At 41.1% G+C, this 26,775-nt stretch overlaps 2 protein-coding genes and 1 long non-coding RNA gene across 11 annotated transcripts in view; all 3 read left to right on the top strand.

Annotated features, from left to right (window-relative positions):
• The window catches only part of LOC122551460 (sentrin-specific protease 2-like), a 425,299-nt gene that overhangs the window by 55,269 nt on the left and 343,255 nt on the right, over nt 1-26,775 (top strand). The gene's annotated exons all lie outside the window — the stretch shown is intronic.
• LOC122551462 (transformer-2 protein homolog beta-like) overlaps nt 8,396-26,775 on the top strand; it is a 40,229-nt gene continuing 21,849 nt past the window's right edge. For 2 of the 6 annotated variants that reach the window (XM_043693401.1, XM_043693400.1), the window contains exons 1-4: nt 8,427-8,477; nt 10,215-10,254; nt 10,874-10,935; nt 20,534-20,691. In XM_043693401.1, coding sequence (XP_043549336.1) covers nt 8,442-8,477; nt 10,215-10,254; nt 10,874-10,935; nt 20,534-20,691 — 296 coding nt within the window. In that variant the 5' untranslated portion in view covers nt 8,427-8,441. Of the gene's footprint in view, nt 8,478-10,214; nt 10,255-10,873; nt 10,936-20,533; nt 20,692-26,775 lie in introns of all 6 variants that reach the window. The other 4 variants (XM_043693404.1, XM_043693403.1, XM_043693402.1 and 1 more) reach the window with 4 other exon arrangements.
• LOC122551463 lies at nt 16,223-19,980 on the top strand. The gene is made up of 2 exons (XR_006312108.1): nt 16,223-19,027; nt 19,788-19,980. It is a non-coding gene; the product is annotated as an uncharacterized LOC122551463 (long non-coding RNA).

Here is a 26,775-nt window from a genome sequence, read left to right as displayed (position 1 = left end):
TTAGCGGAGGAGGTAATTCCTTGGTGGGGAGGACTGTCTGCCAATTACTCAGCATTATACAAAAATTTCACATTCCCTATCACCCCCAGAGCTCAGGGATGGTAGAGAGAATGAATAGAATGCTCAAAAATACTTTAGCTAAGGTTATGCAAACCTCAGGCAGAACATGGGCTGAAGTGCTGCCAGTCATACTAATGAAATTAAGAGCCACCACAAATCAGGCAACCGGGCTAACACCACATGAATTAATGACCAGGCGAGCAATGCAATTGCCAGAGACAATAATCACAGGTGGCACTGATGTGGGTCCACTAAAAGACAAAATTCGGTGATATTTCATAGAATTACGCACCCAATTGAAAGGGATGCGGAAATCTGTAATTGATAAAGAGGATAAAGAGGTCAAGGCCAGGGAACTGGAAGTCTTCCCTGAGGTCCCAGCAGCAGGAAGCCGCATCCTAGTGCGAACACTGCCCGACAAACCAGACTTTGCCCCAAAATGGAATGGGCCATACACCGTGGTAATAAATGTGGAAATCCTGTGCCTGCATAGATATTAAAGGGAAAGGCACATGGATGCACTGGAGCCAACTAAAACCCTTTAAAGACTCCTGTGACCAAACTAATGTCATTGACCATTCCCCAGGTACAGGCAGGAATGGTGGACAAGACAGTCATCCCATGGGGAATACTGGAAAACACAACAGAACAAACCACACAGAAGCATAACTGCATCCTCCTGACGAAAACAAAGACTTTGTTAACTTTATTTTAACTATATGTTTTCCACTGTGTTTAAGTGTCATGACTATCAGGAACATGTCAGGATTTGAGGATAACCTCTTCTATAAAACCCACCGAACCTTGCATGGGAACTGAACTGTCTGCTACCCTCTGGCGCAATCAGTGGAATCCCTACTTGTGGCCGCCCCGGTGTGGACCCCTCACCACCTGTATACAGTGGACACCTCGGGTATGCCGTGTAAAGGGCAGATAGGGAAATACAAGCAGGGACCCCAGGGTAGATGTGTGCAGCTGGGCAGGACCACTGAGCCATGGGGCCAGTCCCCCCAGCCTAGGGAAGGAAAGACCCATTTAAAACCCACTCTGTTTCACAGGACAGGGATGGGAATGCATTTATGCCCTGGTTCCCAAAGACGACTCACACATCCAGACTCAGTGCACTTATCAGCGCTGTACAGTCACTAAGGGACAGTTTATCTACACCTGCTTGCATGCTTGAATATGACCACAGGCAGACAATTCATATGTGGCCAGTGCAATGGCACCCATGTCAGCTCTGCCACATGGACATACCTGTTTGATACTTACCAGCAAGGAGAATCGGGGGAGACATGGATGGACAGACAACAGAAGGACAAGACAATATCTGTTACCAAGCAGCGAAGGGATTTGTTTTTCTATTTAAGGGGACTTACGCGACAGATACCCCAGACCTCCCAAACCTACTTGCAGTAGGGACAATTGCACCCCTTACTATACCATGCCACAGCAGGGGATATATTCGGAGAAGGATAGTGATCCACTCCATCAGTCAGGAGTTCTGTGCTGACTGGCAGGCCCCACCACTTTGGGGTCAACATTGGGATAAGGATTCCTGGGATCTCAATCTTTGCGGGGGCACAGCAGGGGTTGTCAGTGCTAAAAACCGTAATTATCTGACTATCCTAGGCAATAATACCTCGAAAGCTCTGGAAGCAATTAACACAGAGCTGGCTGAACTCAGACTCACAGCAGACATGTTACATGGTGGATTACCAATTCGCACAGCAAAGGGGAGTTTGCACAATTATTGGTGACCATTGAATTACCCATGTTATTGATGCCTCTTATAATGTTACAGAATCCATCAAGAAATCAGAGACCAGCTAGACGGTTTTCGAGCCACAATTACAGACTGTTGGCTGAATTGGTTGATAGGTAAATCTTGGGGACCTTATTTGGCACACAGGACAATTCTCCTCATTGCTGGCATGCTGTGTGGGCCTTGGGTGTTTGAAGCTCTGCTGTAAAGTGCTACTGACGAGAACTGTACCAGCAGCGAGTGTCACCACAGAAGAGCCCCCAACGAAATTGGCACTCGATGATATCCCTCGGGAGGAGGAGTTCCTAGAGATGACCTACCTCTACATGTAAATTGGGTGGTCTGTGGCAGATCTCCAAAGTCGCCCCCTTGACCACAAAGGGGGGAGTGAAGTGGGAGATGGCACGGGCAGGGTGACACTAGGCACACAGACACACAAGATGGCCACTGAGCCGGACCACAATATGGAGAGAGATACCAGGGCAAATACAGACACTGCCTGGGGCAGAATGACAGCACCATGCACTCACAACCCAGTTGATTAGTTTAAAGCAGGTGGGGGAGAGAATACACATAAGTAACGTACACTGCCCAAAGTGTCTGGGTCAAGCCAACACCTTTGATAGAAATGCTAACAGCTTGATACAGACGCAATACGAAATGCTATTGGCCAGGGCTGCAGTAATCGTCCTTCTCAGGAAGAGCGATTAGCGCCCATTACTAGAGCAATGGACTTCCACGCAGACATTGAAACTTACAATGTTTGTGCTGAAACTAACAACAACCACACTGAAATTAACAAAGGCTGCGGTGGAACTGACAAAGACTGTATCGAAACTATCAACAATTCTGCAATGATTACCACAAACAAACCATGTTACAAAGACAATAATCTCATCACTGACCTATTGTATCACAAGATGCATTAAATTATCTTGACATGTGCTCCGGGTTGAGAGAAGAATCGCAGCTGACCACTGTGTTTTTGGTGTCTTTCTCTCCCTGGAGCTCCGGTATTTCCTCGTGCAATAAACTCTGTCATTGAACCCCGATTCTGACTCCGAGACTGGTGATTTTCCCCAAAACAAAGTGAAATAACGTCCTTCCTCATTGCATCTCAGAGCTGGTGCCAAAATTGGGGCAGCTGGCAACAGACTAGTCAAGCAACAGCTTGACATTATTGTACTCTTGATATCAATCCTTAGAGACAATGCCTTAAACTCTACCATAAACCGTCCCTACTAGTGGGACAGGGCATAGCCATCAGAGTTGGCAGCGCAGGCATCTGCACTCAAGATAGAGTTGCCTTGGGAGTGCCCAACATTTTGCTCTGGATTCTGTGAAATCTCATGGCATCAGATCCACAGGAACATCCTGCTGATTGCTACCTATCACCTTCTTTTCAGTCAATAATTCAATGCTGGTCCATGTTGAACACCATTTGGAGGCAACACTGATGGTAATAAGGGCACAGATTGTACTCTGGTTGAGGGACTTCAATGTCGATCAACAAGAAGACTAACATTCCAGAATTAGTCGTGCCCCTAGCCAATCTGTGCCAGTGCAACTACAATATTGGCTTCCACACAGCTAGTGGAAAGTTGCTCAGGTATGTCCTAACCATAAAAAGCAGGACAAATACAACACAGCTAATTACTGTTAATTTTGAACACCAAAACACACACACAATGTCACAATACAACTCTGCAGAGTGATAATGAGCAGAGAAATTAAGATTAAACCCTGTTGTCAAGATTTGATTTACCATTGTCATATGTACCAAGATATACTGTAAAGTGTTGTTTTGCATGCTATTTAGGCAAATCATAACTTACATAAGTACATCAAGTTAATAGAACAGAATGCAAAATATAGTGTTAGAGTTGCAGTGAAGGAGTAGAGAAAGATCAACTCTAATATATGAGAAATCTGTTCATAAGTCTGATAACAGTGGGGCAGAAGGTGTTCTTGAATCTGTTGATATGTGTTTTCAAACTTCTGTATCTTCTCCCTGATGGAAGAGGGTGTAAGAGAGCATAACTGGGCTGGGAAGGGCTTTATGGTCACTGCTTTCCAGAGGCAGCAGTCAATGGAAGAAAGGCTGGTTTTCATGATGGACTGAGCTGCATGCACAACTCTCTGTAATTTCTTGTGGTCTTGGGCAGAGCAGTTGTCATACCAAGCTTTGACACAACTGGATAGGGTGCTGTCTAAAGTGCATCGTAAAAATTGATAAGAATCATTATGGACACATTGTGGAATCATTGTGAATTTCCTTAGCCTTCTGAGGAAGTAGAGGCATTGTTGTGCTTTCTTGTCTACTGCCGACATGATGGACCAAGATAGATTGTTGGTGACATTAACTCCGAGGAACTTGAAGCTCTTGACCATCAAGAGTCCAAAAAAGCAGAAAAAAGTGACTTGCAGATACAAAAGCTGTCTGCGTTCATATGTAATAACATCTGGAATATATTTTGACTTAGGCTAACAAGTGCCAAGTAGCATTTGAACCACACAATTATCATGTAATTTCCATCTCTAACTATTTAAATCTAAGCATCTCCCTTTGACAATGGATCATTCCCGTCACTGAATCTTCTATCAACATTTTGGGAGTTAGCATTGACTAGAAACAAAACCAGACCAGCCATCTAAATACAGGCTACGAGAGCAGCTCAGAGGCTAGGGATTCTGTAGTGAATAATTTGCCTCCCAAATCCTGACTGCCTTGAAAGACAAAGACACGATTCATGTATACAACCTGCAAGTTTCTCTCCACTCACTATCCTGACTTGGAACTGTTTCATCGGTCCTTCATTCTTGCTGGGTCAAAATCCTGGAACTTTCTCCCAAGCAGCATACCAAAAGGACTGCAATAGTTCAAGAAGGCAGGTCACTACAACTTCTCCAGGGCAATAAATGATTGCCCACCTAATGATGCCCACATCCTATGAAGAGCTATTAAATAAAAGCCCTATGCTTGCAATGAAATGCTGTCATTTTGTGCTTGGCTTCCAATTGTCAAAGTGAGCAGTGAAGATAGGAATTAGATGGTGTTAAGAGTGTGTGAGTTGATAAGAAAGAAGTGTGAATTGTGAAAGAGAAAACCTGCAGTGCTAAGTACCTACTGCATATGGACCTGATCCTACTTCTAATCTTGAACGGATGAAGTAACAGTAACAGTGCTGCTATTGCAGTGGTGCAGTTACTACCTGCTCCAAGAACAAATCTGCCTGTATCCTGTCTTCTCACATCTTCACACACCCAACTCAATGGCTGTCATTGTATGCACCACAGAAAAAAATGAAAAACTTAAGTAAACTTGACCATAATGACCACTGCATCCAGTGGTCTTCTTTACCGTGCCTTGCTCACCACTGCATCCACACTTAAATAATTGCATATGTTTTCTATCTTGCAACAATTTTTGTACAGGGATTATGCCTTTAAGGAGCTGCATTATAATGCGCATTACATTTACAATTTTGGCTTTGCATAGCTACATTATCTGAGCTTTTCATAGTTTCATATTATTTTGCTGTGGTATCAATCTAGCAATCCACAGGCTCTAGCTCTAGGGACATGGATGAAATTACACTTCAGCACTGGTAAAACTTAAATTCAATTAATTAAATCCAGAATTGAAAGCTGGTAATAGTATCAATGAAATTATCATTCACTATCAAAAACAACCATCTGGTCCAACAATGTTCTTTAGAGAAAGAAATCTGCTGTTCTTACCAGGTCTGGCCTATATGTGACTCCTGACCCATAGCAATGTGGTTGCCTCTTTGCTGTCCTCTGAAAATGGCGAATTCTGGCCGAGCCAATGATGCCCATATTCCATTAAAGATTTTAAACATCATAAAATGTTGAATGGAACTTTCAGATCAGGGCCTGAAGTTGCCAGCATCAGACTGAGCCAGTGGATGTCAAAGAGTGTGGTGCTGGAAAAGCACAGCCAGTCAGGCAGCATCCGAGGAGCAGGAGAGTCAACATTTTGAACATAAGCTCTTCATCAGAAAGAAGATGAAGAGCTTATGCTCGAAATGTTGACTCCCCTGATCCTCAGATGCTGCCTGATTGGCTGTGCTTTTCCAGGACCACACTTTTTGACTTTGATCTCCAGCATTTACAGTCCTCATTTTCTCCTGAGCTAGTGGATGCCTTATCATTTGCTCTTTCTGTCAATGGTGTGGAATCCTCTTGGATGATAGTGCAAAAGAGAGTTTTGATTCAGTCACTTCTTGACTAACATGGCCCAATGGTAAAAAAAAACAGATGCAAGATGAGCATTTTCTCACATTTCTCTGAATTGGATTGCACTGCCTGAAAGACTGGTTTTAGAAAAAAGATTCACCAGTAACTTTCTGGAGGGAATTGAATAAATACTTGAAAGAAAGTAAATTGAATTTTAAGACGAGAAGTTATATCTCCAATATACAGATATTAGACAATATAGTAAAGTATTAGAAACAGACTCCTTAAATTAACAGAGAAATAACTAGTTTATTGCAAGAAAAAAAAACATACTCAAGCAAAGATGCAATAATTGCTTATAACTGGTCTAAAACATCCAACTGCTTTTATTGAAAAAGAAAATCTCCAACTTTGGAAAACTAAAAGTCTGTTGAGCATTATCCTAAAAATATTTTGAACAAGTAACAGTTAAAGTCGAAAAAGATAAGCATAGATTGTCCAAAATCTAGTCAGCTGCCAAAGTCGTACCCTCTACCTGTCTTCACCTATCCCCACTTCACCATCCCCTTTATCTGCAGCTCCCCTTACACCCACCCACAGTCCTGAAGAAGAGTTACACTGGAAACATCGACTTCTCCACATCCTGATACTGCGTGGCTTGCTGTGTTCTTCCAGGGTCTTGTTTGTCTACCTTGGATTCCAGCATCTGCAGTTCTTTTTTTTTGGTCTCTAATTCAGTCGTTTTCCTGACAATCTGTTACCACTGGAGTTTTGGCCTGGATCTGAAATGTATTTTAGAATTATCTTCCTCTGGAAATAGTGGCGTAGGTTCAGATTTGTTCTTTAAGTTGACTCTATTTGTAGGTTCTGAGGAAGGGTACTTGACCCAAATCATTCACTCTGATTCCTCTCCACAGACCTTCTGAGCTTTTCAAGCAATTTCGGTTTTTGGTGATGTGGCTTCCAGTTGAGCTTCAACTGACAAGATCATCTGAGAGGATTTTCAAAGACAGTGAAGACAAACTTACCCCTAACTGTGTGTTCTCAAAACTGACATTTTTTATGCAGTCACATAATGTGTTTTAGAAAGCAAATCTTAGCCAGACTTAATACACTTTTAATGGTAAGCTCCTATGGGGTGTTGCTGAACAAAGAGACCTTGGAGTGCAAGTTCATAGCACCTTCAAAGTAGAGTTGCAGGTACATAAGATAGTGAAGGCAGCGTTTGGTATGCTTTCCTTTGTTGGTCAGAATATTGAGTACAGGGGTTGGGACGTCATTTTGCGACTGTACAGGATATTGGTTAGGCCACTTTTGGAATATTGCGTGCAATTCTGGTCTCCTGCCTGTCAGAAGAATATTGTGAAACTTGAAAGGGTTCAGAAAAGATTTACAAGGATGTTGCCAGGGTTGGAGGATTTGAGCTACAGGGAGAGGCTGAATAGGCTGGGGCTGTTTTCCCTGGAGCAAGAGGCTGAGGGATGACCTTATAGAAGTTTACAAAATCATGAGGAGCATGGATAGAATAGACAAGGTCTTTTTCCCTGGGGTGAGGGATCCAGAACTAGAGGGTTTGGTTTAGGGCGAGAGGGGAAAGATATAAAAGAGACCCAAGGGGCAACCTTTTCACGCAGAGGGTAGTACATGTATGGAATGAGCTGCCAGAGGAAGTGGTGGGACTGGTATAATTGCAACATTTAAGAGGCATTTGGGTGGGTATATGAATAGGAAGAGTTTGGAGGGATATGGGCCTGGCGCTGGCAGGTGGGACTAGATTGGGTTGGGATATCTGGTCGGCATGGATGGATTGGACCGAAGGGTCTGTATCTGTGCTGTACATCTCTATGACTTTTCTCTCCACAGTGTTGCAGAACTGGTATCCCAACTCAAACAGCTGGCTCTTGGTTTTCTGAAGCGTTGATTCCAAAAGTCCAGAAACATATGCCCAGCCAACTCAACTTAACAATTTAGATGACAAACCTTAATAACACCAATCACATGCAGGATATCTTGTAGACCGGTTTGTGGTACGTCGGCTTCAGCTGCGATGCCCTTCCCAGTCGAATAGCTTCCCATTACTCACTCTCTACAGGCATTTATAAGGAGGAGGTATGAGAAGGCAAATACATTTCTCACGGTAGAAGAATATACTTATTCTCCGCCACCAACCTCCATGACAACAACAACTCGGCATGGCAACAAGCGCGGCGCCGGAAGTGCGTCTGCGTGCTGTCGCCACTTCCTGTTAAGCGCAGAGCTCGAGGTAGGTGGCGGCGGTTGGTGGCTCTCGTGCTTGCAGCTTTTGTTTTTTTTCGCCCCAGCCCCATCCCTTTCTTCATCCCCACCTTTATTAATCCTGACCTTCCTTCCCCACTCTTGAAATACTTTGAAGCGTTTGGTTTTCACAGCCGCCGACATGAGCGACACCGAAGAACAAACCTACATCGAAAGGGTGAGTTCTTGTCGAGATATGTGCTATCTTTCTCCAGTGTGTGGGTGTCTCTGTGTTTGTGTTCTCCGGGGGTGAGGGGAGTGGGAGGTGTTTCCTCACCGAAGGTTCTGGACTGGCCCCCTCCCTTTCCCCGAGGGTCCCGCCCTCCCTTTCAACCTCATTGGCTCCGCCGCCTGCCAGGCCGGCCAATGACGGGGCACGCCGCCCTCCTGTGCGTCTATGGGCGGGATTGCCATTCGTGATCGCCGCAGCCTGTCAATCCTCGTCACCACCAATGAGCGGGAGAGGCGGTGCGCTAACGTCACTCCGATTGGCTCTATGATGCTGGCAATGATAATAGGGAGGTGAGACTTCCGCTCCGCTCCTTCCTGTGGCTATGATGACCATCTCCCACTCATACTTTATTTTCAAAAAGTCATTCATGGGATTTGGGCGATGTTGGCTCGATCAACATTTATTGCCTGTCCCAAGTTGTCCTTGAGAAGGTGGTGGTGAGCTGCCTTCTTGAAATTGTGGGTTGACCCAGAATGCCATCAAATAGGGTCGTCTCGCTGGAAGCAAACATTTGATGATTGGCACGCTTTTATTTTGGGACTTCTTTAAAATTTAAAGCCCAATAAGGTGTGTGTGGAGGTGGAGGTGGGGGGAGTGGGGTGCTTTGTCTGATTTGTGTCAGCCTGTGCGTGTGAGAGCTTGGAATGTAGCATGTGATCCACACCTGCCTGCAGCATGTGAATCATGCAGCGAAGGGCTATTCAATGCACCTTTCTGGTTGCAAAGTCTTGGGGCTCTCCATAATCTATCTCCTCTGCCCCCTGGGAGTGGATGCTATGAGTTATAATTTGCAGGTTGGTGGAGCAAAGGGCTTGAGGAGGGACTTGGAAGAGTTCTGGAAGTCTGAGAAACCGGACAACGCTGGAAATGCACACTGCACTTCAAATGGGGGCACCTGAGTGGGGATTTAAACACAGAACTGCAGCCGCTAGTGTATGTTCCTTGTATTTTTATTTTGTGGGGACAGGACTTCCTGCAGTACGTTCAGGACGCTGGGTTTATATGTACAGTTTGTGCCAAGCCTTAACAATATATTCTTTCATTAGTTCTTGTCTATCCACTCAGCATCCGAAGCTGCCCTTTTTTGGGGGTGGGGTGGTATGCAACGTTATCACCAGGTAGTGGATGTAAAAGATAGTTGTTGACAGTTGGTGAATATAGCTTGTGGGAGTCAGGAAATTAGGGATTCAAGTTGTAATTAATTAAGTTGTCAGTCTGCAGTGAAATTTAAGTGCTCAAATTTATGATTCGGTATGTTCCCCCACCCACAGAATTTTCAACACTTTGTTACTGTACCTTGTCTATGTTGCGTATATAATATTTAATCCAATTAATGTAATGGCTTGGTATGAATTTTTTTCACTTTTTGATCCTGCCCTGCACGTATAAAGTAGTTATTTGCCAGAATTAAAGCTGGGGGAGGGCTACAGATTACAATTCTGCAGATTTGAATTTATTTCTGAAATCAGGTATGATTTGGGGTTAGTGTGCCACGTACCACACTTAACAAACACTGCAGCATGTAATCTTTAACGTTTTAATACTGAAGCTTTGTAATACCATATCTGCTGCAAGGAGCAGTTGCCATAAGTTTTACTGACAAATGTATTTTACCAAATCACTGTGCAAATATTTTTCTCTTTAACCCCCTTTTCCCAAAACCCTGGTGGTATTTAACCGAAGCTACCGACAATAGAAGACAAGGGGGAGGGAGTTCCAAACTGTAAGTAAGATACTAGGGCTCAGCATTAATACTTTCCATTTAAGAATAGTAGTTGCCCATTTTTCTCTGGGGCTTCTGTCTTTCATGCTTTTGTGAAGAGTTGATCTCTGCTGTAAGAGAGCTTTCCCATGCTTGGGAAGGTGCTTACATTCTCCTCTCCCCCTTTTTCACAATGCAGTATAGGTCAAGATTAGGAATTTGTAGCATTGCCTTTTATTTTTGCTCTTGCAAATCGATGTTTTGCTTCCTTTGCAAATAACCTCATTATGCTACGTTGCCCTGACAACAACTTGGAACCTGGGCAGGCGCTATTCCAAATAATTAAAAAAAACAAAAAAAGTCTGATTTAAAGCAGTGCTTTGTACTTCCTTCTGAACATTTGCTTTGAAAAATTTGATTTGTGAATCAAACCAAGCCTAACTGTTGTATGAATGCTCCAGAATATGGTTGGGAAATCCTTTTTTGTATTGACCCACTGAGCATGATCTAATTTTGGTCAGACCCTGTTCATCATATGTCTGGAAGTTTGTTTTTTTGTTATCCTGCATTTAGAGAGGCTTAAATGTTGGCACTCTCCCTAAAGTGTTTGTCAGAGCACCTGTTATTTTACATTTATTAGTAGTGTCACTGACATTGATGAGGGAAGAGTCCCAAGACAAAAAGAAGATAGAAGCATTAAAGGTTCGTTATTTTTATTTACATACTGTGCTATAGGTTGATTTTAATTTTAAGGTTTTCAGTATTTGTGCTTTTTGATTATTGCAACATGTGGCTATTAATGACTATTTACTCACCAAAGCCACCTAGTTGAGTTAATTAAATTTGGTTTCTTCGAGGTCATCGTGTTCACTGACACATGGGCAAATTGCCTGAATCATGTAGAGTGCAGTTTAAGAATGTGCATGGAATAATTTTGGTACCGATACTGGACTACAAGCAATTCCAATTTGAACTTGATTGCTCTGCTTGTAAACTTTAATTAATAATACAAATGCTGGAAATCTTTGAAAATAGAAAATGGTGGAAGCATACAGTAGATCAACTGTCTTCTGGGAATAAAATATTGATGTTTATAGATGGAACTCTTTGTTAGAACTGATTAAATCTGAATTTTAATGAAAGTTTGTCTGCAGTGTCAGCCACCTTTCTCTTTCAGAAACTATCTGATCTATTCAAAACCATTATTTGCTGTGTTCATTTTATGGACAGTGTATTGGACTCCTTGTCAATATCAGCTGCTGATTTATTATGCCTCAGTCAAATTCTGTGTTTATTGCACAGAATCTTTTACCAGTGTTTGATCGCATTCTGCAACCCCTTTTTATCATTTTGGTTACTACATTCTAGAATATTGTCTATTCATCTGTCTCACTGAAGTGCATAGAACTATGAAGTCATTTGCATTAGTTAGTGTGATATGTTCCTAGATTTTATGCTTTGTCAGAAGAAAGGTTATGTTTATTCTTGTTAAATACTTTTTTATTTGAAGAGATCAGCAGTGATAGTAATGGGAATCCTTAGTTTTTTTTCCTGTACTTTGTAATATGCTTGTCATTTGCATGTAGGTGAGAGGATGCAGTCAGATTGACCATTTTTGAGCATTTTGGGACAATGTATTCAGAGTGCATGTCCCATATAGGGAGAAAATGCAAAAACATGGGCTGGGGGGTGTTTTTATATATATAAAATCTGAAATAAAGCCAAGATGCTAAAAATGGAAGTGTTAGGAAGCATCTGCAAATAAACTATCCTATTTCAAGCACTTAATTCTTCATTGAATTTTAAGACTGAGGTGGTAAGTTTTTATGAAGATCAGAACATGAGGAAAGCTGGACAGAATTAGCAGTCAGGCATGTTGTCATAGGTAGAAAGAATGACTTGATAAAATGTGAATCAACGTGCAGTTATTGAAATTGATTTCCATTCCTGGTCCAGTACAGTTTATCTTTGCTTTTGTTAAATAGTCACATTTTCACTTCTGCCCACAAAGCTCAAAGCATGTATTGTCTTTGCCCAACAAGACTCTATAATCTTCACGCTGACATGAGCAACCATGGCTACTTAATTATATTTTTGAGACAACTAAAATAAAGAATTGAGGTTTTTCTGCACTTAAGTTAAGACACTGGAATAATGCTAAAGATGTGCGGCAGGCAATAGAACATGCTGATAATAGCCCCTGATAATTGCTAATCAAAATCTTTCAACAATTTGTGAACAAAGTATTTAAAAGTTGCTCGTAACTTGTTTTTTTTTAACATGAGGATAGGTAATACAAAATTTTTTTTGCCTGCACTGGAGGTAGATGGAGAGAACATTTCGGAAAAATGTAGCCAATGTCTTGGGAAAAAGAGAGACCAGTTCTTCAATGGAGAATTTTTAACATTTTAAGGAACAGTTTTAGTTCCTCAGCAGGTGACACCAGTTTCTTGGATACCAGTTAAAGAAAATGTCATTCTTCCTCATTGACTGGAGGTAACAGCATTGTTTGTTCTCAGGAAGCAAATGAGCCGATCCTCTAAGACTACCTCTGCCTTTGTAGTGACGTTGATTAGATTAGATTCCCTACAGTGTGGAAACAGGCCCTTCAGCCCAACAAGTCCACACCGACCCTCCGAAGAGCAACCCACCCAGACCCATTTACCCCAACTAATGTACCTAACACTATGGGCAATTTAGTGTGGCCAATTCACCTAACCTGCACATGTTTGGATTGTGGGAGGAAACCAGAGGAAACCCACGCAGACACTGAGAGAATGTGCAAACAAGGTGGGAATCAAACCTGGGTCCTTGGCACTGAGAGGCAGCAGTGCTAACCAGTGAGCCACCATGCCGCCCTTGATCTTTCTCTAGTTTCTCTCAAGTCTCCCCTCAAGCTTTCTCCCAGTTAATCTGGAGGCCTACCACCTCCTCCCTCAAATCTGTTCCCAATAAATTGCTGATTATCCTTATTTATTTCCTGGCGCCGGTTTAACTGATACTCTGACATTAGTTCTCACTCTTTTGCTGTTTCAAATCTGTTATAAAAGTAACCCATAATTCCTTCATTCTTGAAAGGCCTGTCTCCAACTCCCTTTTGTTTAGGGACCTTGAATTAATTGCCATCTGTCAAATCCTTTCACATCTTCCCTGGAACTTCATCTTTGAACCCTTACCTTGGTACTAAACCGGCTATCACTTGTGATTTTAACAGCTTTGATAGTGACAAAAGAAAAATATCTCCTCTTTGAAAAACGGCTACAGCATGAGATGAGGTAATGTGATTCACTGTCTATACTGGTTGAAAAAGAACTATTGTATTCATCCGGTTTGGTAAGTAGCCTTGTAGGTTCAACACTTCAAATGAATATCCAAGTATCTTTCACATGAAAGGGGTATTTATTTATGCCCCTATTATGCTTGCAGAGAGAGTTCCATTCCCTTTAGAGAGAATAGTTTCCTGAACTCCTTTGTAATTCTTCTGTTAATGTCTTGCTTGTAAATCTGCCTCCTTTAATGAGGGGGACAGGAACGGCATGAAGTAATCTGGCTGTGGCTTACCTAGTCCTTTATATAGCACAAAGATAATGTTCCTGTTTCTATTCTCATTCGTGTTTGGTGATGGAGGTCATCCGATTTGGTATCGTAACCAATTTGTCCACATCGCTCAAGGTGGGCAGATAGGAATGCACTCTTAAGCTCTCTCTACTTCAGTATTTGATTATCTGACTCTTTTATTATGTATTCCTTTGCTTCATTTGCATTCCCCAGGTGTATTACTTAACACTGCTGATTTGAATTGGATTTGCCACTTTTCTGTCCACCTGGCCGTTCTTTAATATCAACATTTTTCAGCTTGCTTCTTCGCTGTCCACTTGCAACCAGATGTGTTTGCGAATTTCTTAATTATGCTGCTGGTATTAAGACTGAATCACTGATGTCATGAAAAGCAGGCAACCTAGTACTGAGGAACCTCATTGGAGACAGCCTTCCTGCCATGGAACACCCACTGACCATTAACTTCTGAGACCATTTTTGATCCACTCTTTACCCTTGGATCCTGTGTGCTCTTTGTTTTCCAACCAGTCTGTCATATGGCTTTCTGAAAATTGTGTGGATCATATGAGTATCTCTGATTCATTGGCCCTCGTTACGTTCTCAAAAGCTTGTATTAGGTTAGGCACTATTTTCCCACAGCAAATCCATTTGTCTTTTATTTTTTACTTTCTGAATGATGATCTGGGCTGTCTCAGAATTTTGCCAATAATTCCATCATAGCATAGGTTAACTGGCCTATAATTACTTGGACTTTGTTTGTTTGAGGCTTTCCTTTCCTCCCTTCTTATTTTGCAGACTTCCAGCAATATGCTGGAGCCACAGGCTGGGTAAATAATGATTTGGAGATGCCGGTGTTGGACTGGGGTGTACAAAGTTAAAAATCACAACACCAGGTCATAGTCCAATAGGTTTAATTGGAAGCACACTAGCTTTCGGAGCGCCGCTCCTTCGGAGCAACAATCACCTGATGAAGGAGCTTCCAATATAACCTGGTTTTGTGATTTTTAACTGGGCAAATAAGGTTTGCAGTCTTTGTTATTTCCTTCGTTCTCTTGGCCCCTAACATATTTATCTATTTTGAGTTGCTAAAGTCCTTTGTATTGTTCCTTTTGCTATATTTATCCAATTCTAATATTTTTGCAAGCATTCTTGTACAATGATTTCATTGTCCACCTTTTTCATGAAGACTGATCTGAACCATGATCCTGTCAATCCACCATCATACCCAGGTTAATTTTTTGTTTAAAAAATATCTTTGGCAGTTACAAGCCCTCAGGATCTGACGTAAGCTTTTATTCTTTGACTCGTCCTACTTTTTACGCTTTTGAATATTTGTCGTACAGGGGATGTCTGAATTTCAGAGTCCTGTCCTGTCTTTGAAAGGACCATGTTTATTTTGAAGCCCCTCTATCTCCTTCAATGCCACTACTTTTGATACTTTTAGTAGTGTGTTAAGTATAATTTTGCTGAATCACGCTTTGACTTTGCAAAAATCCGAATTTCCAAATTTGGAATTTTTTTGGAGTAATTGTTAGTTGATCTTTATTCTTTTCCGATAGATACAATATAATTATGGAATCATTACCACTACCATGAAGATACTCTCCCGTTGGTACTCTTCCACCATTCCTTAGAACTGCCACTTTTTCCTGGTTCAAAATAGTTTCACCGAATACATTAAGAATTTGATATACATTTTAACATTGATTTTATCGCAGTTAATATTCTGGTTGTTTAAATGTACTATTTACTGCCTGATAGCACTGCATACCTTTGCAACTTTGCTCACGTATTTGCTCTTCTATCTCCCCTGAGGTTTTTTTTGGGGGTTGGGGGGGCTCCCAATGGTGTGACAGCCCCATTTCTGCTCCTCTCTTCAATCTGCATTTGATGACCTATCTGGCTTATCATTCCTTCTCAGTGCTGTAATTGTTTGTTTATCCAATATTACAATTCACCCACTGTACCCTTTCTGAAAACCCTGTGATTGGGAATGTTCATGTGCCATCTCTGCCTTGCCATGTTTCAGTAATAAATCATGTTGTCATAATCTGGTATTGCAGGTGGTATGGAAGGTGCTAGCTATGAAGAGAGGTTGAGGAGGTTAAGTTTGTTTTCATTAGAAAAAAGGAGATTGAGGGGGGACCTGATTGAGGCCTACAAAATCATGAAGGGTATAGACAGGGTATATAGAGATAAGCTTTTTTTCCCAGGTGAACGATTCAACAATGAGAGGTCACGTTTTCAAGGTGAGAGATGAAAAGTTTTAAGGGCGAATACACGCGGCAAGTACTTTACACAGAGGGTGGTGGGTGTCTGGAATGCTTTGCCAGCAGAGGTGGTAGAGGTTGATTCATTTAAGATGCATCTGGACAGATGCATGAGTAGGTGGGAAGCAGAGGGATACGGATGCTTAGGAATTGGGCAACAGGTTTAGACAGTAGATTTTGATTGGCTCAGGGCTGAAGGGCCTGTTCCTGGGCTGTAAAGTTTCTTTGTTTGTTCTTTAATCCTGTGTTCTACTTAGCCTATTAAACAGGCTCATGGTGTTGTAGCCTTTTGAAACATATATTTTAATGCAAATAATGACTTGGATAATTCAAGTGAAGTTTAGTTTGCAACAACAAATTTAAGCAAGTTTCACAGCTGTTAAAATGCTAAGAAATCTGTAGCAAGGTCAGCAACCTCAGTGTCAGCAGAGGTAACATATTTAAGTCATTGAGCTTTGTATTAATATTTATCGTCTCATTTTAGTTTGAAAACCACAGGCACACTAATTAGGTGAAATAGGATTTTGAAGCTGTAATATTTGTTAATGCTTTATCTGTCAGTTCAGTCCATTCGTACTTTAGTTAATTTGAAATTGGTGTCACGATTGCCACTACTACAAATAAGCCTAACACCAAATAGTTTGGTAGGGCAAACCAGCATGCACTGTCCACTTATAGAATGTACAGTCAACTTCTTGTACTTGTCCTTCTACCAGAAACAGCTTTGCATTTTACACATAAGCAAACTACCTACCTGCATGATACTCAGTTGATCTTTATAATGGGGTGCATTTCCAGATAGTCTGCTTGTTTTACAGAAGCTTGTAGAAGTATTTGGTTGATACTTAACAAGGTAGTGCTCAGAATTGCTTCTTTGTTGCTTAGATCTGTTGTTTTAGACAATACCTTACACTGAAGGTTATCTGATCTAACTCCTGTTTCCTTTTATTAAATTTCCAGTGCTTCAGCAAAGAAAAAATACACGTACCTGGCCAGTTTGACTGATAGGCATGTCACCTAGTGGTTGGCATAGCAAGACTATTACAATGGATACATTTTGATAATAACATCTAAGCAAACATGGAAACAAACTAAAATGTGTGGTCTGGCTGACTTGGCATGTCTTATTTTCATATGACACCTTTACTATCCCTATATTTATTTCTGTTACTACATAGGTCAAGTATCTAGTTTGATTAATCACCAGTATGGCCTAGAACTAGGGGGCATAGTCTAAGAATTAGAACCAGACTGTTCAGGAGTACTTTACATATAAAGAATAGTAGATGTTTGGAATTGCTCCACAAATGGCAATGGATATTGGATCAGTTCATTTTAAATCTGAGATCATTTTTTTGAGAAGCACAGTTATCAAGGGGTATGTGCCAAAGGCAAGTATGTGGAGTTAGCCCACAGATTAGCCATGCTCTCATTGAATGGTGGAACAAGCTGAAGGGCCTACTCCTGTTCCAGTGGTCAGAAAAGTTAGTCAGAGAATGTTAAAGCTTTGTCTTCTGGCTAATATTGGTACACACTTGAAGAAACAATTTTTTACTTGGCCAAAATTCAGTAAATTGAGAGCTTTCTAATTAACTCATTCAGAGATGTTCAACACTTGAAGAATATGTGGGACCTGAAGCTGGTCCTCCTTCCCCAGAAGTATTGGCATTACCATCACTTCGCAAAGCCCCATCCCACCCACTGCAAATTGTGAAAGTTTTTAACAGTTTGAAAAGTCTGCTGTGGATTAGCTGCTTTCTTTAATATTCAAGCAATTCACATCTGTTGAAAGGCTTTACCCATCAAATCAGAAACATTAGTAAAACCTACTAATATTACATATTTATACAATTGACTCATCCATTGAAAGGTGATAGCTAGTTTATATCCAGTTTGTTGTCAGCAATAATAAAAACAGAAAATGCTAGAAATACTTGGCCAGTGAGGCAGCATCTGTGGAGAGAGAGCAGACTGGTTAAATTTCAGGTCAGTGATTTCACTGAAAGGTCATAGATCTGAATCATCAGTTATCTATCTCTCTCTTCATACTTGTGCCTGTGCTGCTGAATCTTCCAGCATATTCTATTTTTTTATTTCAGATTTCCAGCATCTACAATGGTTTATGTTAGATTCCAGAGAAAGAGGATTTATATTTTCTGTGTACTCTGATCAAATCTGTCCTTAGGCTAACTGTTTACATGCCAATCCTATGGCCTACTATGTGTTCGCTTTTTTTTGGTAAACCACAGATTTTTGTTCCTTGCATTTCAGTCAATTTAAAGAAGTTTACAGTGATGGTTCTGCCAGACAAGTCAACAAGCTGGTCCATAACCAGTGTTTTACCAATTGGAATAAGTGAAAATTTGGGCCTGACATCCCTGAAGTTGGGCTGCTTTTCTAGGTGGTCCTAAGTTTAAAACAGTGGAATTCAAGTTGGCCCAATGTGTTGATTTTTCATTCCTACCCACCTTCCCTCCCTGGGAACCATCTTTGGATGAAATTGGATCTGATCGAACTCCATGAACTTGATTTTGTTCAGATCAAGGAATTGTTTCAAGAGTTTGAATATCTAGTCCTCCAGTGTGAAGAAGTCAACTCATTTCAGTTAATTTATTCATCAACCTCTTCTCTGGCACACTGTCCAGGGGCTTCCAGCACAACGTACATGGCTGAAGTAAAATTGATGTGTCAAGTTGGTTACCTAACTTCCAAACAATTTAATATACAACTATTTTCTTCTGTTTTTCATTCACAGAATTCTGCACAGATATGAAATCTTGACTGTGCAAGTAAGAAAATAGGGCATACCTAAACAGGGTGAAGGCTTTGGAGATGTGCTAAATTTGTCCTTAGTTTTTGATGGTGAAAAGGTTGCATCAGTTTACCCTATGGCCACTACAGTCAATATTGGACTGCATGATCCGTGTTTTTCTAAGCTGTCTCTTCAGTGACAAGTTAATTCCAAGGTGAATGCTGAGAGGGAGTGACACAGGCTTTCTCTGTTGGTGCCGTGAAGATCCATTTCAATGAATAATCTGTCCAGCTGAAATGAGTTATCTTTCTTCAGCTTAAACTGTGGCTAACGGGTTTTTAACATTTCAGCATTGTGTGCGCGCCTCCAGGTAAGAAACAAATGGGATAGGAGATTAGGAAATGGTGAGTATCAGTTCCCCGATGTGTTTACATTTGACCATTTTGCTGATGTATCCTGGCATGAGGTTCTAGTTCATGTAGGAGCACTTGACTCCAAGTTGCAAGGTCGAGAGAGAGTCTGAGTTGCCAGTCAATCCAGTTCACATTTATAATTCAGTTGAAGTTGTACTTCAAACTTGCTGATCAGAGTGAAGTTGACAGCTGGTATGGGGAAGCCCAATCCCAGATTAGTTCCACTGGAAGATGAATGAATGGTGAGACGTAAATCACATCAGAGCAGTAGCTGAGGTGATACCATTGCAAAGATAATTATTGCAGTTGCAGACCTTCCAAGTATGAGAATTTTGGGTCACTGAGTTTGTAACTGAGTGGTCAAGTGTTTGGGCCCTTGTTGCTTAGTTAATAATCCTGCCTATAGCTATTACTGGTGTCAGCTAGCTGGCATAGTTTTATTTCCTGTAACTACAGTTGTTGCAGATGAGAATCTTTTGAAAAGTTTCACTGGTAACTGGCTAATCTCAGCACAGGTTTTCTCTGCAATTACATGCCTCATCCTGTTCTTTTTTTGTTAAGGTTAATATTCATGAAGAAAAGAAATGTGGAAGAAGTCAATTGACAAGTTTTGTGTAATAATTGAAGCTCAGGAATAAGTGAAGCTGAATTGGGGAAAAAAAAGAATGCATGCTAAAAAAAAAGACACGAAGTCCCACAAATAGAATGTGTGCAGTGTGTGAAGTGGGAAGATGAACCAAGTGAGAATTTGAAACTGAAGAATGAAGAAAAGAAATAGAATGAAGTTAAGATCAGAAGTATCTGGAATCAGAAAGCACTACGCTAAGTAATTTCTAGTCTGTTTATGTGTACGTGCGGGGCTTGCAGTAGCTTATGACACCTTGAGTGAAAGTTCATCCAAGGTACTTTATATTTTTGAAATTTGGTTAAAGTAAGTGAGCATGAAGACGCATTTAGCTTCTTGAATACTTTTACCTATTAGAACTTTGAATTAAATTATATCTTAAGGAATTCACTCAAATTGTTCAGCTAACGTAAGCCCGTACCTGTATATTGTACTAAACGAAAAATGCATGCACTGTACAAACCAAGGTAGACAAATACCCACTAGGGCTGTTAGTGCATTCTAGGAAAGTATTTAATGCCTGAGCAATCCTAATTGAAACTGCACAGGCTAAACTGTGGGATACAAGTTAGGTTGCCTGTTTATTCCATTTCAGATACTTTTAAGAATTTAATCAGATTATACTTTGTTAATACCTGTCTTTTAGACTTGTAAAATTTAACACGTTTATCTTTGCATATAGGATTCACGTTCCCCTTCTAAATCACCAAGTGGGAGTCCACATGGATCTGGCAAGTCTGCCAGCCAGTCTCCAGAAAACTCTCCTGAACGTTCCCGTTCCAGAGATGGATCAAGGCGCTCAAGGTCCAAATCTCGATCTCGCTCGAGATCCAAATCAAGGTGAGTGCCTGCTTTACTTTGCAGTCTTAGCTGGTGTTTGTGTGTTTGTAAGTGGTCCAGAATCAGTTCTCTCCCCCCCCCCCCCCTTAGTTCAGTGCAGCACCTGTTATTGCTGATCTTAAAGGAAGTCCACAGGTAATAGAGCTTGGAAAAACTTCTAACAAGGCATATAATTGCTTGCCGTGCATTAGCCATTTGACAAAGTATTTGGGGATATAGAGAAGGACAGGATTTGCCACTTTGATTAAATGAAGGAGCAAAGAGATTTGAAGATTATGCACATGAATTATTGAAGGTGGCCAGACGGATTGAGAAAGTGATTGAAAAGGTACATAGAACACTGCTCATATAGCAACAAAGTATGAATGTAAGCTTGCTCGCTGAGCTGGAAGGTTCATTTTCAGATGTTTTGTCACCATATTAGGTAACATCAGTGAGTCTCTGGTGAAGCACTGGTGTTAGTGACTTGCTTTCTGTTTGTGTTTTAAGTTTCCTTGGGTTGGTGATGTCACTTCCTGTGGTGATGTTAGTTCCAGAATATAGAACCACCAACCCAAGGAAACTCAAAACACAATAGAAAGCAGGTCAGCAGGCGCACTAATGTTACCTAGTATGGTGACGAAACATCTGAAAATGAACCTTCCAGCTCAGTGAGCAAACTTACATCCAGAACCTCAACCAGATCTTCTCGACTCGCTAGGAATAAAGTATAATTAACAAAAATAAAGGGCAGTAAGGCAAACCTTGTAAAACTTGTATTTGCCCATAACTGAAGTGTTATGTTCACTTCTGGGCCCTACACTTTAGAAAGGATGTGAACACAGAGTGAGTTCCAATAAACCTTACAGGAATGGTTCAAAAGCTTCAGTAATATGGATATATTGGAGAAACTAGGGTTCTCCTTAAAAAGGTTGAGAAGAGATTTGATAGTAATGTTCAAAACTAAGGGGTCCAGACAGATAAAGTGCCCTTCAAAGTCAAGAATTGGAAGGCACCTATTTAAGTGAGTGGCAAAAGAATCACGTGACATGAGAAGAAAGCTTGGATGTGCAGGTGTAGTTAGGATCTGCAATACACTCCCTGTGGAGTTCAGTTGAAGCTTCTAATAGGAAATTGGATAGACCTCTAAAGAGTGAAGGGAACTAACTGTTGCAGAGGCTGACACAGACAGGATAACCTGAGAAAAGCAGGCTCTTGTAAACATTTTGTGATGTGCTAACATACAGAAAGGGATAATGCTGAGGACTCCAAGATCTGTGAAAATTGAGGGGGAACATTTGCTACCAAAGGAATGGTTGAAGTGAATTGTATTTGAGGGAATACTGGTCAAACATGAAGCTAAAAGAAATAGAGGGTTATGAAGACTTTACATGAGTAAAAATGGTAGGAGGGTTCAGTGGAGCATTAATTTGATGAACTAAGCAGTGAACAATTATTAGGGTGTAGACAGGAAGGTGCAGTAATCAGATCAGCCATGATCTCATTGTATTGTGGATCAGACTGCTTAAAGTGCCTTAATCCTAATTTGTACATGGGCTGGTTAGGCAGTATAGTCTGTTGTTGCACTATATAAGCTATGAAATTGAGATCTTGTGCTTCAGAATGTATATTGCAGGCTATTATATAATAGGCAGGAAATAGAGTTCTGTTTGCAGGCACATGAAAAACGTTGCAAGAATCCTGTACAGTACTTGGCATGAGTCTTTTTTTTGTCTATGTGAAAAGCCAGATATATAGAGTTAGGCTGCAGATCAGCCATTGAATGGTGGAACAGGCTTGAAGGACTGAATGGCCTATTCCTGTTCCTGTGTTCACTTGTATAAATTTTCCTTCAATCTGGGTTAATGTAGTACTTTGTATGTAGGTCTTAGAAATATTTTAATATCTTGGAGTGCAGGTTCTTGGTTCCTTGAAAGTACGGTTGCAGGTTGATAAGGTAATAAAGACGACGTTTGGTATGCTTTGCTTTTATTTGAGTATAGGAGTAGGGAAGTAATGTTGTGGCTGTGTAGGACATAGGTTTAGCCACTCTTGGGGTATTGCATGTAATTTTGGTCTCCTTCCTGTCGGAAGGATGTTGTGAAACTTGAAAGGGTTCAGAAAAAATTTATAAGGATGTTGCCAGGGTGGAGTGTTTGAGCACTAGGAAGAGGATGAATAGGGTGGCAGTATTTTCCCAGGAGCATCAGAGGCTGAGTGGTGACCTTAGAGGTTTATAAAATCATGAAGGGCATATATAGGGTGATTAGGTAAGGTCTTTTCCCTGGGGAGGGGGAGTCCAGATCTAGGGCATAGGTTTAGGTGAGACAGGAAAGATTTAAAAGGGACCTATGGGGCAATGTTTTCTCGCAGAGGGGGCTGCGTGTATGGAATGGGCTGCCAGAAGTAGTAGTGGAGGCTGATACGGTTACATTTTAAAAGGTATCTGGATGGGTATATGAATAGGAAGGGATTTGAGGGATGTGGGCCGGGTGCTGGCAAATGGGACTAGAATTCGTTAGAATATCGGATTGGCATGGGCATGTTGGAACAAGGATCTGTTTCTGTGCTGTGTCTCTCTATGATTCTGTAAATAGAGGATAGTGATGTTGGAGTTCAGTTATCTCAACTTTGCAGTTGTTACTATCCCTGTCAAAGGGTAAAGCAGTCTAGGCAGTTCTGAAATATGTATAAGGACTTCCTTGATCAATGCGTTTCTCATCGATGCTGGACTAAGTTCTGGCAGTTGGAGCAATTGTGACATATTTCAGTGGCAGAGTGTTTGGGGAACCGTAATTCTACTTTTATAATATCGGAAAAGACTAAGAAACTTTGAGGTTTTTTTTTGAGGAAGTTGTCAAAAATATTGACAGAGCGGTGGATGTTTACTTGGACTTCAGTAAAGCCTTCAACAAAGTTCTGCGTGGCAGACTAATTCATAAAGTAAGGTCACATGAGATTCAAGGTGTCAATTGGATGCATAATTCTTAATGGCAGGAGACCGAGTGGCGGGTTGCTTTTCAGACTGGAAGCCTCTCACCAGTAGTGTTCCACAGGGATAAGTTCTGGGTACTCTTTTTTTTTTAATATCACTTATAAAAATGATTTGGATGAAAATATAGGAGGCATGGTTCATAAGTTTGCAGATGGCATCAAAAGTGGTGATATAGTGGACAGTGACAAAGGTTTTCTAAGGTTACAAAGGGATCTTGATGAAATGGGTCAATGGCTGAAAAATGGTAGATGGAATTCAGTCTGAGTAAATTTATGATATTGCATTTTGGTACAACAAACAAGGATAGGGCTTATTCAGTTAATGGTAGGGCCTTGGGTAGGGGTTCAGTATTATAATTTTTTTGATCGCATCAAATATAGACTCGTTAAGGTGTTTGGTATGCTTTCCTTCATTGTGCAGCCCCTTGATTATAGGAGTTGGAAAGTTACGTTGAGATTGTACAGGACATGGCAGTATTGTGTCCAGTTCTGGTCACCCAGTTATGGGAAGGGTATTAAGCTGGTGAGGGTTCAGAAGAGATTTACCAGGATGTTGACAGGTATGAAAAGTTTTTAAGTTATAAAGAAAGGCTGGGAACCTTTTTCAATGGAGTGTAGGACGGTGAGAGGTGATCTTGTAGAAATTTATGAAATATTGAGGAATGTAGTTAGAATTAATGGTAGTTGTCTTATCCCGAGAATGGGGGATTTCAAGACGAGGAGGCACATTTTTAAGGTGAGAGGAGAGAGATTTTAAAAGACATAAAGGGCAAATCTTTTTAACACAGGATGATTTGCGTGTGGAATGAACTTCGAGAGGAAGTGGTGGATGCAGGTAAAATTACTACATTTGGATAAGTATATGAATAGAAAAGATATGGGCTAGACAGGTGGGTCTAGTTTTAGTTTGGGTTTATGGTCAGCATGGACTAGTTGGACCGAAAGATTTGTTTCCATGTTGTTTGACTCTGACAGGGAATCTACCAGTATCAACTTAACTGAGGGGCTTGTCAAGTTTTTAAAATACTGTACAGGTGAATTGCAATAAAATTGGAAAGCAAAACAGGGGGGCATTGTGCTTGCAGTGTTGGGGCCACGGCTTTGATTCTAACCTTTCGGCAACTGCCTGTGTGGAGCTTGCACATCTTCCCAGTGTCTGCTTGGATTTCCTCCCGATGCCCTGGTTTCCTCCAGCAGTCCCAGGATGTGGAGGTTAAGTGGATTGGCCATGCTAAATTGCTCAGTTTCCAGGGATGTACAGGCTAGATTGATTTAACCTTGGCAAATGCAGGGTTACAGGTTTAGGGTATGGGGGTGGGGCTGGATGGGATGCACTTCAGAGGGTCGGTGTGGACCTGATGGGCCGAATGGCTTGCTTCCACACTATAGGAATTCTTTGCTTCTGAAAATAAAACTCTTCTAATGTTCAAAGCTGATATGGGTCCAAATTGTAAGCTATCGCAGGTAGTGAAAAGAAAGAAATTCCCTGGATGGTTGATGAAATGGAACTGTAAATGTTTGATAAACTGTACAGATTATAATGGATATACTTTATTGATAGACAGTAAGGGTCCCAATACTGATCCTTGTGGCACACCGCTGGACACCACCTTCAGTCAATCAGTCTTCTACCACTACCTTTTGTGTCCTAGTACTAAGCCAGTTTGTGATCTATCTTGCCAGGTTTCCCTAAATTCCATGTTCTTTAACCTTCTCAATCAGTCTTCCACTTGCTAAAAGCTCTATTTTTCCAGTCCTGAATAATCCAAGACATTTCAGGGTTCTCTGAACTTATTATTCCTATACTTCCCTCTAAAGGGTACATATTGGACCTGAATGGCCACCCCACCAACATCATCACCACCAATTGTTCTGCTGTAGACTTAACCGCAAGGAACTGTTCTCAGTCCACTGTGGTCAGATCCTGCTTGAATCTAATAAAATCTGCCCTGCTCATAGAAAAAGGCTGTCTTCTACAAGCCATCTTTCCATATCATGTTGTGGTTGCCATTTGCTAAATGTGCCCCACTGCCACGTCAAACACTTGGCTGCCTTCTTTCTCCAGAACCAGATCCAGCACTGAGCTGTCCCTTGTTGGGCCTTCTGCATATTGATACAAGAACTCCCTTGGCCACATTTCAAGAAATCCACACCCTCTAAACTCTTGACTCTACAACTAGCCCAATTTGAAAGTTGAAATCCCCTAGTATAATAATTGTTATTGCTCTTACGCACCTCTGTGAACTGTCTACATATTTGCTCCTCTATTTCCCGTTGACTCTTTGGTGGGCTAAACTACATTCCCTGGAAAGTAGCTTCCCCCTTAACATTACTAAGTTTTACCCTCAAAGCCTCATTTGAGGACTCTTTCAAGATATCCTCACCTCTTATTGCAATATTTGTATTCTTAATATTGCTACGCCACCACCCTTTTTACACCCTCTTCTGTCTTGCCTGAAGATTGTATACCCTTCACTTATCCATGTTTCTGTGATGACAACGATATCATACTTTCATGTGTCAATCCATTCCACTAAATCATCAGTCTTGCCTATTGCACTACTGGCATTAAAGACCATCCAGCCTTGTCTTACTCTCTTGACACTCAACATAGATGAATAAATTGTGACTTGCTTCCATTGCTGTAGCATGATGTCTGTGTTTCGGGGGATATTCTGTGTCCCCTCCACCTGCCAGACTAGTTTAAACTCCTCCCAACAACACTAGCAAATCTACCTGCAAGAATGTTGGTCGCAGTGTGGTTCAGGTGCACACTGTCCTGTTTGTAAATGTCCTGCCTTCCCCAGAAATGGTCCCAGTGATTCAGGAATCCAAAATGCTCCCTCTTGCATAATCTCTTGAGCCATGCATTCATCTGTCATGTTTCTAAACTTACTAGCAAGTAGCACCAGGAGTAATCCAGAGATTACAACCATTTGAGGTCCTGTTTTTTAATCTACTGGCTAGCTCCTTGAATTCTTTTTTTTTAATAGATATTTTTATTAGAAATTTAACATTTTTACAAGTTTACAAAAATAAACAAAACTCTCAAATATAAACATTGATATACAATTAAATCAAATATACAATAGCCAAAATTTAACAAAAGAA

Source organism: Chiloscyllium plagiosum, chromosome 7, assembly GCF_004010195.1.
Source record: "Chiloscyllium plagiosum isolate BGI_BamShark_2017 chromosome 7, ASM401019v2, whole genome shotgun sequence".
Classification (NCBI taxonomy): domain Eukaryota; kingdom Metazoa; phylum Chordata; class Chondrichthyes; order Orectolobiformes; family Hemiscylliidae; genus Chiloscyllium; species Chiloscyllium plagiosum.
This window is presented reverse-complemented; position numbering and strand designations above follow the sequence as displayed.